The 19,293-nt window shown below is 40.3% G+C and overlaps 1 protein-coding gene across 1 annotated transcript in view; it reads right to left on the bottom strand.

The window, feature by feature from the left end:
• Positions 1-19,293, bottom strand: part of ATP2B2 (ATPase plasma membrane Ca2+ transporting 2) — a 436,864-nt gene that overhangs the window by 178,767 nt on the left and 238,804 nt on the right. The window contains exon 5 of the mRNA XM_075159342.1: positions 9,054-9,538. Within this exon, the coding sequence (XP_075015443.1) occupies positions 9,054-9,252 (199 nt within the window). The 5' untranslated portion in view covers positions 9,253-9,538. The remainder of the gene's footprint in view (positions 1-9,053; positions 9,539-19,293) is intronic.

Raw genomic sequence — 19,293 nt, 5'->3', positions numbered from 1 at the left:
GCGAGGAACGGCATTGTCACCACCTGTTCGATCTGCAGATGATCCTTACAAAGACTTTCATAGCAAAATTTTCCAATTCCCATGGCTCAGCTGGAAGCAGCGTAGCTGCTAGCAGTGACACTTGGCAAAAAGTTTGGGAATGCCTAATAGAGATGCAGGTAATTGTTTATCTTTAAAGTTTAAGGCGGCATTGTGAGGGGAGCACTTTTTGCACCCCTGTAAGTGTCAGCTGAGACAACTGATTCAGGGCTGTGCTCTTACGTTTCCTCCAGCAGGGCCGATCACAAAAGGACAAAACCACCGCACGTCAACTGTTTGCTTTCATGGGACACTGAGAAAATAAGGCCAAAAAACCCTTCACTCTCTCTGATAGAGAGTGATACTGCAAAGACAAAGCTTAATTTCATCAAGGGCAAACTGGCTACATCGATTGGATTATTCATTTGGTATAATGGACTTTGCTTTCTTCCTGCAGCTTTCTCAAAACAAGAACAAAATGAAGATAAATCAGCTCTCACTCAAGGCTGACACACTGGATGTGTATTTATGGATTTCTAAGCCCTGCAATACAATGGAAGCAAGGTATTCATTACACGACTTTTTTTTCCTCTGCAGTACTCTTACAGAGGCTGCACAGAAAACAGGCACGCTTTGCCAAGGAAAGGCTGCAATGTAGCTCAGCAGCAGCTCCACGCTTCTCTCCTCCCTTCAGGTCTGTCTTTACCATGACTGATAAAACAGCTTCTCCTTTCCCAGCACAGGAGCCACTTTGATACATGTGCATGAAAGCGCACACAACGGAATACCTTTTTGATCCCCCAAGCCGAGGACTAATTGCCTTTTTCTGAGGGAGCCCCACAACGTAATCCGACTTTGCAATTTCAACAACCGACGTAAGTGCCAGAGTTTATGAAATCTAAACATCACTTCCCCCATCGTTATGTACACTGTTGCTATTATGTTAAAGATCTGGCCTCATCTTTTTTCACACAATAAATGAGTTAGTTATGCCAGCAAACCGAAACCACTATTTCTAAGAATGGAATTACACATTTATCAACTGCACCATATAATGGCAACACTTTCCATCACTTATTATTTTGTAAAAAGGGAATGGCATACTGTATTGCATCATTGGATTTAGATCAAGGAGAAACCTTTGGCTCGATACATTATGGGAAATGTTAACCTACGACAACCTCTCTAGAAAGAGGGAAAGAACTACCTGAAGTTGCTGGGCCAGACTTTCTTTTGACTTACAACACATTGTAGTTGTAATTGAGCTAATTACAATGAACAAACATTAGACCTGTGCAAAACAGGTGCAAAATCTCACACCCATTTATTATTCTGTTCATCTAAATCTGAGGTGCAACAGCAGAATGTACGTCTGCAGTCAGTAAACATTGCCTGCATGTATTTAATGTACTGTCTTAAAGGGAAGGGGAATTCAGTTTGCATGAAAACAGCCTCCTTTCTAAAAGTGTTGCACCTGCTAACGTAAGATAATCATTGAAAGGAAGATGACCTCCTGGGTGATCACATAAATAAATCGGCACTGGCCTCAGAAAATCTCTGAAGCTACCTAACACAACAGGCAGAAGACATTCACTTGCTTTCTTCCTTTCTTAACATTACTTTAAAGCAATGCTGGTTACACATAGAGAAGCTTTTTGCAAACCATTTAGTATTCTCAAAGGAGCAGGTGATCTAGCTTATACTTATTTTAAAAGCTTCATGGGCAAAATGCATCATGCAATATTTTTCTAGTTTTCTACAAGCAAATGAACAAAGCCAAAGTAAATCAGCAAGTGGCACGACATGCCAAAACCCAGAAACAAAACGAGCAATGAAATTGTACTTATCACTTAGAAAAATCTAAGCCGTTCATTTGAGATGCTTATGTTTGGGTAACCTTTGGAAGAATGTTTGCTGTTCCATTACACAAACAATGGAAATATTAGATAAGGAAAATAACTGCAATTGCCAAGAATGCTCCATGCGCTCCTCTCAAATCATTAAACATGTAGATATTATTTTATGGCTATATAATATACCGCGGACAGCAGGAATGTCAAATGTACAGAACCGTTTCATCTCACCCCTGAGTTTGCGCGAGTCCCCGGAGCGCGGTGCAGAACCCCCTGCACCAGTACATCTGCATGGCACTGTGCCGATACACACGTCGAAATACAGAAACGTAAGAGCCAACTTCAACCTCGCTAAGGCCAAGTATTACAGCTTTAACAGCCACGTTATGTAGGACTTTGAGGCAGCACTGTATGCCAAAGCAAAACTCCTTGCCTCACATGAGTTATTAACACACAACCCTCTCGCCTAGATTTTTTCCATCTGTTCACAATCTTGAAAGACCTACTGTGACAATGGTGTTTAATGTGAACTTGGGTCAGACCCAGCATTTCCCCACAGAACAGAGCTGCAAAGAGCCAGATAAATAATAACTGCTTCAGTGCTTTTCCCTGCAGGGAGCGAGCAGGGGCGGGAGGAGCCCCGGCGCAGAGGGGGAGGCCCCCGCGCAGCCGCCTGTCCCTTCCCACGGGTCCCAGGCAGGCAGGCACCGTCCCGGCCTCCCCAGGCATTCCCCCAAGGGAAAGGCGGTACAAACCCACCCGCGGTACCTGCCAGGGGTTCAGCAACCGCCACAGTAACGTCAAAACGAAGGAGCGTCCAGAACCCGCCTGCCCTCTCAGCTCACCAGCCTCTCGCTGGAGCGGTCAGCGACTCGGCTAAGCGCAGCTCCCCGCAGCGGGCAGCGGCATCCCGAGGGGTGCTGGGACCTGAACAGGCCAGCAGCGGCAACAAGCGTTTACTGAAGTGCCTACTGAAAAACATGGAGTTATCACAAGTTCTTACCAGCCCAACCGCGCTTCACGCCGCATGAATCACTAGGTGAAATACAAGTTTAAAGTTTGGTGGTGGTTTTTTTCCCACACAAGGTAGGAAAAAGGTGTTGCAAAATGCAAGCCTCAGAGGCCTTCGCCGGGACAATACTGAAGGTTTTTTTCATGGGGAAGGCTGTTTTCATTGTTTAAACCGATCCTTCCATGTGGAGAGAACACGCACAAATAAGGACGAGGTGTGCACTTGGAGCTTGGCTTCTGGCCTGGGTGCGTTGGCAAATCGGCCTGAACTGCGAGTTATGTTTTGACACCACAAGTAAGGACGGGGAATGAGACAGCATGGCCATCCGGAGAGAGGATGAGCGCGTCTTCGTTTACAGTGCTCTTACGATGCTGCTTTGGAGATTTCCAAAGTACTTCAGCTCAGCCTCACAACCAAATTCTTAAAATCTACTTTAGGAGAGCTGGCAACACAGCCTTTAAAAAAATCATTCCATGAGTAGAGTAATATTAATCCTAACCTTAAATTTAAAATAATTTAAGAAAATCTTGAACTTATACATAATATTTGATGGTTTATGCATGATTAAGTGTATTCTTTTAACAACAGCTAAAATTATGCTATTATCAATTTCTGTCTTTCATAACCTATTTTTGACAGTGTGGTTTTATAGATTTCAGTCTCTGGCAATCCATTATTTTATACTTCTGTTTTAAACTTGTATTTGTCTGAATCAAGTATCTTTCATTCCTTTCTCAATTTGTTTCTAAATTCTTTCCATACCCGTAGTCAATTTAACATATAACAAACAACAACCCCATGCAGCGCTACAGGCTTGGGGAAGAGTGGCTGGAAAGCTGCCCAGAGGAAAAGGACCTGGGGGTGCTGGTTGACAGCAGCTGAACATGAGCCAGCAGTGTGCCCAGGTGGCCAAGAAGGCCAATGGCATCCTGGCCTCTATCAGAAATAGTGTGGCCAGCAGGAGCAGGGAGGTGATCGTGCCCCTGTACTCGGCACTGGTGAGGCCGCACCTCGAATCCTGTGTTCAGTTTTGGGCCCCTCACCACAAGAAGGACATGGAGGTGCTGGAGCGTGTCCAGAGAAGGGCAACGAAGCTGGTGAAGGGCCTGGAGCACAAGTCTGATGGGGAGCGGCTGAGGGAACTGGGGTTGTTTAGCCTGGAGAAGGGGAGGCTGAGGGGAGACCTCATCGCGCTCTACAACTACCTGAAAGGAGGTTGTAGCGAGGTGGGGGTTGGTCTCTTCTCCCAAGTAACAAGCGATAGGACAAGAGGAAATGGCCTCAAGTTGTGCCAAGGGAGGTTTAGATTGGACATTAGGAGAAATTTCTTTACTGAAAGAGTGGTCAGGCCTTGGAACAGGCTGCCCAGGGAAGTGGTGGAGTCACCATCCCTGGAAGTATTTAAAAGACAAGTAGATGAAGCGCTTAGGGACATGGTTTAGTGGGCATGGTGGTGTTGGGTTGAGGGTTGGACTTGATGATCTTAGAGGTCTTTTCCAACCTTAATGATTCTATGATTCTAAATAGTGGTGCACCTAACTGAAATGCAGTACGTACTAGCAAGATTAGCTTCAAAACAGAATATTAAGTTATTAAAGGTGTATTTTTATAGAAGCAAGCTCAAGGAACCAAAACGAGCAAGTCCTAAAAGCAACCAGTTAATTTTGTAGTATTCAGTCTTTCTTCATCTTTTATCTCATAGTTAAAATTGTAAAAGGCTTTTTAGATTCTAATAATGAAAAATAAATACACCTACACAGTTGGTCTAATTGATACTCAGTCCCTATCTCCTGTATAACAAACATGCATTTGAAAAGGGAGAGTAACTTATCTTGTATCTATCTTAACTAAGGGCAGTTATGATGACTAAAAAGTCAACTTCTACACTAGAAGTATTATCATTTAACTGCCAATTGATACTTTCTCTTGCCATGAAGTCTTTTTACAGTATCCTAAGAGAACTACAGCTAAAAAAACCCAAAACTTGCATTTTTGATATTAAAAGTAGGTTCCACCAGCTCACGTAATTATGTCACATCTGAAATGTCCTTGCACTCCAGCAGACGGTTTCTAGAAGCTTAGCCTACTGGGTATCTACCAAACACCAACAGAAAAACTTCTCCTACAGCGCTGTAACATTATCACCAACGTCTAACATCTTTTGGAGCTGCTGTTCCAGGCCTGATCGCACAGATACCGCCACGGGAAAAGTTTTTTCTTCATATAAAAATGAAAGAAGCATCATTATACACAGCTTCACTTTTCGCACACATTGGAAATTACTGCATCCAAGTATTTTAGGCAAGAGATCATCGAAGTTGATTCACTAACGTATTCTTATAAGGATAAACATTTTTGTAATATGAAGGGAATGTAGATGAAAAATTTACTGGTGCATACTACATAAAATTGTGAGTAAAATACAGCTGAGCATTGGAAAGAGTGGATTCCAGTCTCATTTGGTATTCACCCAACTAACTCATCACATTTTACCAGCTGTCCTTTATAAGGTATCACTAATGCTCGAGTGGGCCTCCGAGACTCAGATTGCACGGAAAATTATACAACTGTCATCCCAGCTCTGCCCGATGTGGGATTCAGCGTTGCTTTGCAGAACGACAGAGCTAAATCCTGCTTACCTTCTGTATTACTAGAATAATGAAAGTGAAACTAATCTGAATAAAAATATTTTTAAAGAAAATTCAAGGAGACACATATTTGTATTTTTTCATATAAAGTATTTCCACAGATTCTGGGGACGTTCTTTTTATGAGCACTTAAATGGTAGCTTTTCATTATAATATAATCACTTTAACACAGGAAATCCCTCAGGCATGACTGAGAGCTGGGATCCACGCTGCATCTATAGTTAGAAAAGCGATCAAAGAAAATTTAAAGAGGAGACTGAAGCCTTGTAATCCATAATAATGTTATAAATTCATTCAGCATGCAAATATTTTTCTACTCAACATTCAGCAGACTTTTAAAGCTCCACACTGATTAATACATGAGTTCAGAAAACACTGGTAAGTGTATCTTCACAACAGTATAAATAACATTTGAGTTTTGCATAAAACGTCTTACCTTGAGAAGTTCAAGGCCTTTAAAACAGAGCTTCAAAAAGGCACTTTTAGTATAAGTGATCGATTCTACCAGTCCATAGGTAGTACATCAAATATTAACATGGGAAATGAATTGCTGAGTAAACTCTGAGCTAATTGCTACTTCTTATTTTCTAAATATTAAGTAAGCCAGTAAATTCAGATTAGACCACATTTTACCAAATTATAATGTGCCTGCTTCCAGGATACATTTTCTTCCTCTGTTCCAGTACCTACTTAAGCCATACCTCACAAAATGACAAAGACTTTACGAAAATAAATTCTGAAAGAGCTTACAAGCCTGGGAAGAACTAAATTCTACAGTCAAGTCCTTTTTGCTGTTTCATTCATATTCACCCAGGACTCCTGCTCAGCAAGAGTTTATTGGGTTCATTGAAAGAAGAAGTGCCCTGCAGTAATGCTTATTCTGCTATTCCTCATAAAACTGTGTCAAATGTGCAGCACTCCAAACTATAAAAAATAGTGGAGGTTCAGTTAACCATGCTTCACTAAAAGAGAGGCTGGTTGGAAAAGTGATTTTCAGGCATAGTGGTAAATTATGGGATTTCATAAAGATATTCCATGGGGAATCCATGGTTTGCTGCAAATACCAAAGATAAAATTCTATGGGAGCCTCCACTATGTATGTCAATAATTTATTTGTAAATCATGTCTACTTGATGTTAAAATTCCATTTCCATATAAGAAACGACTATGTTTCTTTCCTCTAAGAATAGTCATATCTTCAAGAATATCCTCTTCACTGTATTTTAACTTCTTTCGCTGCCTTTGGATACAAGAAAAGCAATGGCTACAGACTTAGCTCTAAACATATGCTTATATTTGACATAAGCCTTTAAAGTTTTTTCTAATGAATTCTTATGGATACTTTCTCTCAAGTGAAAATTTCTGAGTTTGACCTGACGTATTTCAGAGAGATTCCCTCCTAAAATGATTTTTCCAAGCAAAACAACTAAAAATAAGATGAAAACTTAGTGTGACTGGGAATTCCTATTACGTGATCTAATTTAAAATTAAAACCCAGCAGAGTCTTCATGATCCCAAGGCTATGCTGATTGCCATTTGAAGCTGGAAATGTTTCTCCCTAATGCACAAGTGATGAAGTGCACGTAAGGCTTAGAGGAAAGTTACCTTATCTGAAGTATCAGATATAGATTACTGCTGGAGTCAGCATGCCACACTAGTTGGATCCACACACTCCGTTCCAATATGAGGAATTAAGTTTCCCTGATGTCACAAATTGAACAGATAATGCAATTAACATCTCCTTTGAAGTTCACATTGACCTGGTAATCGCTAGAATGAGTTGGCAAAAGTTTACTGAAGTCACTGAAGTGATCTACGCTCACCCAGACTGAGACTTCAGCTTTGACATTCTATAAACTGCTGAGGGATATTTAAGATGCTGAATCCCTAGTGGGATATTTATAAATTAGTATTTATTCTGTCATGTAAATACAGAGATCCTGCACTTCTGTCTGGAATTCCCCAGATGCGTCAGGGACATGTCAGAATCGCGGCACGTTCTCTGAAGAGTTGATCCTCTCGTGTGCAACAGCTATTAGGCCACTCTCTGAAAGGCTGACGGACATCGGCAAATCCCAGACAAGTGGCAGGGTCTCATTTTCCTACCTCAGCACTTCTACTGGGAGCAATCTCCAGGTAGGAAAAGAGGTCCTGTCTGAAGGATCAGATATTTCGGCAAGACTAGAGACCGGGAAAGATCTGTTATAAAATGTTCCATTTGCCACTAGTTACTCTAGAATACAAGATGGCACATGAATGCTGAAGCACTACTGGAGTTTGCTGCTCGTTTTAATACAGAATTAGCTTAATAATCCTTTGCTGAAAAGGTACTGTTCACAGCTTTATAGTTTATAATGTTTAAACAATATTGAGACTGTGTATGATCAAGTGTAGGACCATGAAGAATTTACTTGAAGACTAGGCATTGACAGCTGCTCCTTTGGGACTCTTCAACTAGTGTGATTTATAATACTGTGATGCTACAATTGACATGTGTATGATTACGCCAATAATTCAAGACTTTCAAGCATTTAAACAGAGGAGGTAACTAAATGATTACTTTAAAAAAGGAGAGAATGGAATAAAGCCAACACTTCTATCTTCTTGAAAAAGAAAATAACTTAAAATGAACATCTTGGCCACTTTACAAGACAAGATAAATATTATCGACTCAAAGACTGTGTAATTTCCAAAAGTGTTAATATTCCTTGGAGATTAAAATACAGTGATGAAAACAGAATTCTTAGAATTAAATAGAATTTTACTTGCACTAAAAGAGAAAGAATTGGTGAACAGGAAAATCGCACGAGGAGAGGGAAACATCCTACCATTGTCACTGTTTTATGGGGAGATATTTGGGATGGGTGTTGAAAACTAGACTGATGATCAGGTAGAGAAAACACTTAGAAGAACAGATATTGAAAAGTTATGATTGGCATTATTAAACATAAGAAAGTACGGAGTTTAATTATACATACAAAAGAAGTCCAACTAATAAAAACATTGATACAGTCATATGTTGATAACTTAAGCAGAACTATTTATGGTAACACAGTAAGTCAAGATTAGTAACCACAAAATATACGTATTACATATTGATCTATAAAGTAACATGTTGTGTATCTCATAAGGTCATTTCATATTCTCAAGATGTTTAAATACCTAGAAATTCTTCTGAAGCAACTAGTCTGCACCTTCTTACCCCCAAGAGCATGGATGTTAAAGTCTCTTTATAATGCCATAAAGCAGGTGCTGATTTTTTTTGTCTGCCTTTTAAGGAAGAATTAATGCATTTAGCTGTTTGAATAAATAGCACCTCTTTTATTCTCATGCTAGCTTTAGCTATAGCTAGACTGTTTTTATCTTCTTTCTCTGAAAACTCTTCTTTTGCTTAACTATTGTTGGGAATAATAGTAGCACCATAAGAATTGTGTTTAGGCTTGAAACAAAACCTCTTTCTTTCATTATCTGGAGAGCACTTATGCAAAGTCCCCTGATTCAACTGAAGAGAAATACGCTTACCTTCTGTTGGTGACGTCTTCAGATGTCTGCAGAGCCCCTCTGTTTCCCCATATGTCTCTTTAATTTTTACTACCGCTTCTGTTCCTCGAAGTTCCATGAGGGAGCGCAGTTCTTGCAGTGTGCACCCAAACTCTCCTGCATGGTTGGCCTCATTTCTTTGGTTCTTGGAATAAAAATCGCTATTTGTCATGTCACCCATTGTTGCCGATTATATTGCTCCACTCGTTATAGTTGATACAATCTTAAAACGGTTTAAAAATTGAAGTAAAGGAATCTTGAATTCCAACCTAAGAAATTAAAAAGAATCCAGTGTGTGTCCGGCGAGCGACGTGGAGAATGCCTCTGGCGTGCAAGGTGTCCCTGACTGACGAGTGGTTCGCAGAACGGCTGCTTTCAAGGCTGCAGACCAGCTCCACTCCATTCACCATTTGCCATTATGCTGCACCCAAGCTGTAGAATCTACATGGTCATTTCTTCCTCTGGAGCTTTGGGAACAAACAGAAAGGACTCATTACAAGAGTGAGCAATAACGCTTTACAAAGGTGATTTCAAACCTATTCTGTCATTGCAGTTTGACTTGTCATTTAAGAAAAGCTATGCAGAAACAGATGTCCTGCAAGATGCTGCAGGTAGTCAGAGCTAGCATCGACAACAAGGATAACACTAGCTCTGGCTTAGATAAAGCTCTCTACAGCTAAAGCACCAATAGCAGTGTTGCTTACTTTAATCAAGTCCCAAGAGCCTCCGCTAAATGAGATGGCTCATGAATATTAATAAGTAAGCGATTAGTCCAGCGTGCTAGATGCACCTCCAGGATGTGCTCTGGTTCATACAGCCACATCAATCTTTCATCGGACAAGAACAAAGACTCTCTCATAAAGGCTACAAGGTAACAAAAATTAGTTAAACACTACTAGTTTTCATAACGGGTTAAAGCAAAACGGTTTTTCAGTGCAAGGACAGTAAAACTGGTGGAGAAACTAGAGCCGCCATTACAAATTCAGAATACATTTAAATACATTATATCTTGCAGCCTTGCCTTCTGTGAAAGTAAGCATACCCCAGAAAAGAGAGAAACCACTTGAGTGTTTTGGTTGGAACAGCCAGAGCTCCGTCTCACGTAAGCAAGGCAGCTGTGGGGTTGCTTTCCTTCAGCACTGCCCGCTCGCCAACAGCCTGCGCAGCTCCGCCTCGACAGCCAAAAACGTGCGAGCACGGAGCCAAGGGACCCTCGCAAATACACATGCACCGGGGGGTGCTGGGGGTTTTCTTCTTCTTTTTCCCTTTTTTTTTTTTTAATACCATGTGCAGTGTTGAAGAAGTCCCATTTGGACCACCTGGGAGACAGTTGGTTACTGCCTAAAAGCAGCCTTTCCCCTTCCCATATTCCAATGAAGTTGGTTTAAACACTGCTGAAATCATCTACTGTATTTGGCACAGAGAGTTTTAACAGAGATTAAAGGTTTCTTTTTTGCCTCAAGCAGGTTAGTGCACTGTCTAATCTATAGGTCTCTGAACAGTTTTCTCATAATAAAAAAGATCTTTGTCAGAGCACACCATCAGCCCAACGACTGACAAACCGGCCGTAGTCAAAGTGCATATTCTGAACTTTCTAGGCAGAGCAATACACAGCGGAAACGAGTACAAACCTAAAGAGGATCCCAAAGTGTTTCAAGTCCCAATTTCATATTCGTGCAACAATTTTAACCTCCTGCCCACACATAGTCAACATAACACATAGGCTGGGCGTTTCCACCGATCTAACTGCACTGCCATCGCTCTGCATGCGAGAAGGATCAGGCCCACCGTATGCATTAACTCCTCTCTGCCCACGGTGACGTTACCTGCACTGGAGCTGCCCAATACACCTTGCCCAATTAGACAAACGGAACCTCTACCAGCCCTCTCATTTACAGAGAAAAACACAACATTCCTTTAATTTCTGTGGCCGGGGAAGGGAGGGGGAGGAAAAAAAAAAAAGGGAAGTAGCAAAGTTTCACTACAATATTACAGAATGCAATTAAAATAGCAGTCAACTCCTACATACTTCTTCTATTTATTGACATATATTCTAGTGCTAAGAACTTTTGCCAACCTTGATTTCACATATTGCTTTTCAAGTTCACAAGAAGAGAAGAATTTCAGCACAAAATGGGGCTTACAGCGAGTAATAACGAGAAACTGGAAGTAGCAATTAAAAAGGGCCTTTATTTGCCAAGCAGGAGCCAAGGAGGAGATACTCTGCTCTGTCAACAACACTCCACTTCCCATGCTTGCATGCAGGACAGTGCTCACAACATGAATTCACTTCGAGATAATTCCCTATGTATAGTGTGCAGAAAAGACCTTACTCACTATTGCTTTATCTGTTTTTAAAAGGATGGATCAGTATTCTGCACAGAAATAACAACAGCTTGTAGCATCTTTTTGAAAGAATTGCAGGATAGAAATGTCACAGATGTCCAGTAAAACAGACTTCATCCCAAGAGGCACTGAATCACCCCGACCACTGATGACATCCCCCCTTTCCTAAAATCAGCATTTCAGTCTCTTCCTGGTTTCATCTGTGATAAGTTGCTGCTGACAGCCACATCAAAAAGCAGACTCGGATTTGACCATGAGAAAGAATACCCAGAAAAATGTTGTGAAAAAATGAGGCATCAATAATAATAAGGAATAGCGAAAATGACAGACTGCTATTTACTACCAGCAGGCAAAAAAGAATCTATTCCTAAGATAAGCACACTTCGAGATCTTGAACACTGGGTGCCTAAAACAGCCACGATGTTAAAAACCAACCAAACAAAAAATATGCCTTTCACCTAACAGAGAATTTATAGGGCTTTGCTGGTCCGGTGGGCTTTTTAAACATTCCTCTAATAAAGTAAAATTGTTCTTAAACAGTTGCATAAGACCACAGTGAAAAGAATTATGAGTGTTTTCTGAGGAGAACCATCTACCAATTTCATTAGTGATGCAAAGGGTACTAAATTCAGTGTCAAAGATGTTTTCTGCATGATTTTTCTGTGGGATGCGTCCACCACTCTCAATCAAAACATCTCTTTTGACTCACTGTGCCATCACTATACATTAATATATTTGCTTCTATTCTTAGCAATTCATTGTCATTTATCAGCCACAGCAAGAGGGTGTTGTTGCTTTTTAGCATGTTTGAGTCATTTGCCTGCTTAATTTTTTATTTCACCTTCAATTAAATATTAATCAATAAACAACAAAGATGAAGTGTACACTTCCTTCAGTGCTTTAAAAACAAATCACTCGGAGTTCGTGCTCTCCATGATTCACCCAATGTTACGACACCAGGGAAACACTGCCTCACGTTTTTGAAAGGCAGATGGTAAAGTATAGAAAGCAGAAAGCATGACTAACGTTATTCACTGATAACGCGTCTCCCTGATCCCACGGAACAAGATACGCAGGCTTCACTCGATCCTTGAATCTCTTTTACGAAAAGCCCAGGAACCTTGCCAGAGCGCACACCAGGTTAGCATGACTGACACACGGCCACCTCACCCCTCCCGAGCGGTTCATATTCCTGAGGAAAACAGGAAAAAAGCTGAGGAATAGAAAACTTCAGACTCGCATACGGCAGTATTTCCCCATCAGTGGGGCTACAGGCTTTGCATCTCCAAAACAGATCCAATTACGAGAAATGGGTGAAAATTGAAGTCTCCTCTACAAGAAATCCAAGTATTGCTCTGGGTTTGGGTGGGGTTTTTTGTTTGCTGTTTTTTGGGGGGAGGAGGTTAGGGAAGGGATTATTTTACAAAACACACTCCAAACGTTAATATTTTCAAGATGTGGATGTAGTATAGGTGAACGACCAAGAAACCCCGATTTTAAAAAAGCAGGTGATACCTGTACATTTTCAATCAAAACGAACGACTGACATTATTCAGGAACAATATCCGTGAAAACCCCTCACCGATTCGATTCGGCTCTACCTTGATCTACCATACAGCTGTTCTTTTGCCTCATAGGAGTTGCAGATCCAAGCGCTCTGAAGAGAAACAGGCATTTCTAAACTGAGACTCATCTCTTTCTAATACGGACATCTAAATTAAGTGAGCTGAATTTCATGCCAGGGGTGCCTGCTTCCACTGGTTATAGGGCAAGACTGCATAACTAGTTCACAAAAAGATCTCCAATGGCACTTGAAACTAATCCCAATGCTATGGTCTAAGCTACCTGAGGAATAACATCTCCAGCAGTCAAAGGGACCAAGGCTGAGCAAACCCCAAGCTTCAGCAGCAGAAGGTGCATTGCGCTGGGGTGAGAAATAGCCAGGGAGCTCAAGCACTTCTCTCTTTCTTTTCAGAGGAGCTCTGCGTCCCCTCAGGGCCTCCAGCCCAAAATTTCTCAACTTCTTTAACCCAAGGTCCGCTCAATCTCTTTCAATCCAAAAACCATCACCTACCATGTGCTTCAATGCTTTTAATTTATCACCAAATGCCTCCCAGGCCACAAAGAGCCACCATCCCCAAATCCTGAGAGCACAGCCTTTAACACCGTTCTAGCACGCAATCATTTAATCCTCTGTTATGTGTATTTGGTCTCACCATTCCCTACGACAACAATTTATAGAGAAACCAGTCCTCCACAGACATCTTCAGCAAAAGAGAAATAAAAATCTCCAGTAACTGAAAAACTAATGTCATACACAATGTTACATTGTTCTTCCAGACAAAAGCAGTGGCTTTTAATGAAGGTTATTTCTTTTTATTTATTCTTACCAATGCTTCTGAAACAAGCTTTAGAAACAAGAAATTTGGGTAAAAAAATTCCTAAAGTGCAATTTGAAAACAACAGTATGCTGTGGACAAAAAGACAAAATCGCAGCCCACCTAGATTCACTTCAGGTGGCAAAAGACTTCACATACTAGAAAACTTGAGTAAAATACTATCCTTATTTTTCTCATTAAAAAGTCAAAATATAAGTCTTCACCTTGGTCTGGGATTTTGTTTGTCAAAGATGTCATGGATTTTTGTTGCACAAATGCACTACAAACTCAAATTATTTGTTGGTTGGCTTTGGTTTTTTTTTTCCAGAGTGGCTGGGTCTTGGGGAACAGGCTTCCATTCCTGCAGAGCCCAAGTCAAACATTTTTCATCTTCTAGCTGCTTGAAGGAAATGCATGTCAATTAAAACAGAAGCAATTTGGATGAGCTAACTGTAGGCCTGCTGGGAAAACTATTCTTTCATTTCCCTAATCAGGAAAAGTCTCATCTTGGAAGTTTGCAAATATTTTCACAGTGTGTTAGAATGATGTCTAAGTAGATATCATCACCATCTAGTCTGATACCTGATTTCATTTGGACTTCAATTGGCAGAAAAATCAGTAGCAAGGTAACAAACCAGATTTCGCCAGGTCAGAATCGCAAGACTTGCACTTCACAGTCCTTAAAGGTCTGGACAAATAACAGATTCATGATGATCCCAAAAATTCAGGATATATTCATAACTTGACTGTTTTCTCTAAATTTTCATCTAAGATTATGCTAACTCTGATCTCAAAATCTGATGATGAAGGAATTGCTTGCATTACAGGAGGAAGGATGAAGAGGTAATCACTTCTTAATGGGCTGGCAGAGGAACAGCCAGGGCAGCGAGATCGCAAAGCCCAGGTACTACTCGCTCATCTCGCAGCTGGGAAGAAGGCATACGGGTCTGTTCCCCCTGAACTAAGCTAAGGGAATTGGCAGTTCCCAGCCTTCTGTATGTAGCATCGCTGTCCCACTTGGGTTATTATTCGGCTTAGATACAATGCTAGCTGGTCCCTTGGGACGTATAGAGAACCCCCAAAGTAAGGGGGGGAAAAAAGCACTAGAAGTGTCACATTTTAGTGAGTAATAGGTATTTAACCAGGTTTATCTATATGCATTGCATTAGAGATACCATTCCGTGATAAAACAGGATTGGAAGCAGATTTAAGGGAATTTTCCCTGGAGTCTGCGCAAAGTCATGTGAGAGAGTTTTTTGAGACTACAATTCCTCAAACTTTGATGTGAGGTGTGGGTAGCAACAGCTTGACAATGTGTTTCAGAGGATGGCAGCCCTTTGCAAGGTGAAAACAGTTGAGAAAGAAAACCATAACCTGCTCTGTCGAAGTCTCCAGATGAGCGAAATCAATCAAGTGTGGCCCAGTTGTACCACCTTTTACAATTTCTTGTTCTTTTCATGTCAAAGACAAAATGTCCATCCATTTGTGAACATAATCTTCGCGGACCAGAATGAGAAATGGATTGTCTATCCAAGCAGCCAACAATGCTAATCAAACGCACCCAAGGATGCTCAAACTCACACTCTCTTAAATCAAACAGTGACTTTGAAGTTTAATTATCAGGAATGCACAAGATGCAGAAGGAACTAAGACAAAACACCATTTGAATAAAGGCAGGTTGGCACCTTCACAACTGTGAATTTTTTGTTTAATACCAGGAGGAAGCCAAGAGTAGATAAAGAAAGGGAAACTGAACTTTGTAGCTGTTCAGCTTTCAGCTGTTGTCTGAAAATATTCCTGACTTCATCACTACATTTCTTAATGAATTTCAAGTTGCATTAAGTTAACTTGTACATAATTCATTCATGATGAGCACACAGGAATGAGACATTTGTACATTCCATCTACAAAAAATGAGAATTTCTTCTATGATGCTTCATTCAGTTGTTTTGCTAAGACAGAAATATATTTCCCCTGATAATATGATCACATAAAGACAATAAAGTTAAGGCATTATTTTAAAAAGATTAAAAAAATCACAGGCCACTATCTATTGTAATCCCTAAAGTAACAATTGTTTCAGTCCTTTCAGTGTGAATCCACGCCTCCAGTCAGCTTGGATTTCTTGTACCAGTTTTGTTATCAGGTAGGATAAATAAAAATTATTCCAGATAAGATATTGTTGGTTATTTGAAAGCAGAAAAGGCACTGCCACAAAATTAATCTTTAATGCAGGGGCACAAAACGTCATTAATTTTGGTTATACTGAAATATATATATACTTAGGACCTCTACCAAACAAAATCAAACTCTTTCACAAGTCTGCTGAACTTTTTTTTTCTATGCTGTACCAATATATTGAGGGAAACTTAAAATAACAATTGTGGAGTAAACCTACCTCCAGCGCCCTCTTACAGCGTACAGTTATTCCGTCTACAATTTGATACAAAGTCCATTTTCCACCATTACTCACGTAAATGGTTACAGCAAAGCCAAACGAACTACTGACAGGAACAAAAATCCTACTGAAGGAATCAATTCAGTCCCATTAAAGTCAATGAAATGACGCTACCGACGACTTCTAGGGGTTGGATCAGGTCCTGCAGATGAAATCCTTCCTCCTCTGATGCCAGAAATTCACTCTTTATGAATTGCTGTCAGTAGACAGGCTGCAATAAGAAACCAAATCATGTTCATTATCTCTCATCACCGAGCACTTGTCTTGAGTTACAAAATACTCCCGGCTTTGCTCCGCAAGACCATCGCCCCGGCACGGCTGCAGGCGGGCAGAGGGCTGACCGCAGCGCCCGCTCCTGCTGCAGAGCCCTGCACGCCGCCAGAGATGCCTACTGAACACTGGTCTCCACGCAAGAGGTTTGCTAGCAAAGTTTGTACTAGCCGCAAGTTCCAAGAACCCTCTTCCATTTCTTGCTAGTACTAACATGAATTTATTTTGTTTGGCTTTCAATGATAAAATGAAAGGTTATTTTTCATTAGCTATTTATTCTCCCAAGGTTATTTTTCACTAGCTATTTATTCTCCCAAGACTCTTAATCCCACATTGCAAAGCAGTTATTGGGTTTCTTTTATTTACTACCTTCCTACACAACACATTTTCCTATTCTTCAGAGTTGTACTTTTGGCACTCAACAAAGACCCGTTCTAGACCTATATAAGCTTCAGAAAATGCATGTTTTCATATATAGCTGTATTGATTTTATACAGAGACTAACACAGCACAGTTGTTCCAGGGAAAGCCAACTTCCAAACTATGTTATCAATTTAATCGAAAACACAGCTGGAAAAAAGCTAAGGATATTCAGACTTCAGATATTCAGATATCATTAAATAAAGTAGATGTGAAATGCACTAAAAGCGATAGCTGATCGGCTAAGGAACAGACCCAGGATCCAGCACAGATTATTGCATCAGTTACAGAGTGGAGGAGGGACTGGGAGAAGGGAAGAAAAAAAAAAACAGCCTTTCTTTAGCAGAAAACACACAAAAGATGCATTATCCAGTGATGTAGTAAGGAGATCTACTACTCAGGTAGGAGCTCATCAGATCAGCATCATCTCCAGGACAAAATTTTCAAAATTTCTTCAACTGGGCTGAGGTGCCTTTTTTTTTTGCACCCCCCTCCCCTTTTTAAAATGAATGTTGTGCTATAGTCCATTACAGTATCAACCCAGGGGACAGGGATGAAAAACCCTATACAAAAAAAAGCCCAAACTCACCAGACTCCAATTCAGATTTTTTTCTTTACTAACTTCATTTGAAGCAAATTATTGAATCACAGAATATCTCAGGTTGGAAAGGACATATAAACACTAAAAAGACGGGCATTCTACATTTCTCCTTCATTTATACATTTTACATATCACGAGATTTCTTAAATCTAGAATTTGAATTACCATGTGACCTTTACCATTGAGAAGACATCAGCTTGAAGCACGCAATTTCAAGGGATTTTGAGAAGTCTGTGCTTTTACAGTCTGTGCCTGGTATATATGATTATATCTCATTTTTATCAGCAAATTATCCAGAACATCTTAAAAGAAATAGGTTATCTAGCTCCTTACAACAAATAGGATCTTCAGCTTGATAGAGACTGATTGAATACAGCTGACAGTCCTACCCCACAGTACCAAAAATTTTTGGACTTTTATTTAGTCTCTGTTCAGAAGGGACACTGAATTTGGTTCCTGATTTTTTTTTTTAGTCCATTACTAATCGTTTCATTATAGAAATATTAACTGACCTCTCTATCTAATCTTCATACCTTAAGACTAACTCAAAGTTCTAATACTATGGTAGAAACTGCCGTTTCTCCTGGTAAGTACATGTAGCTCTCAACCCCATTTTACCTCCCTTTCTCAAATGCTCTACAGAAGCTTTTTCTCTTAAAAATCGAGAGTATTGAAGCAAATCTTATCCATGTCTGAACCATCTATCAGCCTTTTAATCAATAAGCTACCATTTTTACCCACAATCCTTCTTGGGCCTGTAAATTCCAGAAAACCAAACTCTGAAAGTGCATCTCATTACTGCTCTGCCAAGGCACGTCTGCCCTCCCCACGCCTACCCTGGGGCTCACCAACCACCAACTGTTTTGAGAGTTCTCAAATGGTAGCAGAAATATTTTCAGTACTGGTTAGAATTTTGTCAGCACAAATACTTAGGGGAGGCCAGAACTTTATTATTTTTTAAATGAGCTGGAGATAAATGGAGACCTTTTCCTGCTTTAGATGGGATCAAGAAGAGCACATCTGCACTCCCGAGGAAGCACAGTGGAAGAACGCTCATTAACGTGAAATATAATTTTGATGGATTCCTTTTACTAAAAGGTTGACAAGTATCATGTTTTTCGTAAGTATGGATCTATAGGATAACAGAGAGAATAAAAAAATGAGGAAATCCATAACCGGTCAGCTGCAGCAAAATGCATTTTGTTGTATCCCATTCTGAACTCTGGAGGTTAAAGGGCCCAAACCAAATCCTGCTTGGTCAACTGGCATTTCTTTACATCAGCTCAAATTGCAACGATGAAACCAGAATAAAAAATGAACCTACGTCAGCAAACATGGTATACAGGTTAGTGGTTTTCATACTTGATGAAAAGTTAGTGCTTCTTAAAAGGAAAAGAAGATAGAAATTACATCCAGCATATGACAGTCCCAGTGGCTGATGATTTTACTAAAACCACCTGTTTAAATAGCAATATTCCTGGTGTGGATGATTACTTAGGAAGTAACACAGTTTGTTCTAGAACCTACTGGAAATACTCTGCAACACATACAATTTACGGACAAGATTAAACCCAAACATTTTTCGTAGAAAAGACCTTTCCTATTTTAACATCCAATTCCAAACTACTACAGTATGATCAGTGTCGACACTCACATCCCTAAAAAAGAAGTTCAAAATTCTACATAGCAACCCAAGGGAAACCATTCAGGGAAAAGAACCCCCCCCCCCAAAAAATGGACTTGCTATGC

This window comes from Calonectris borealis, chromosome 10 (assembly GCF_964195595.1).
Source record: "Calonectris borealis chromosome 10, bCalBor7.hap1.2, whole genome shotgun sequence".
Classification (NCBI taxonomy): Eukaryota; Metazoa; Chordata; class Aves; order Procellariiformes; family Procellariidae; genus Calonectris; species Calonectris borealis.
The sequence above is the reverse complement of the archived record's forward strand: the minus strand, read 5'-3'. Positions and strand labels throughout refer to the sequence as shown.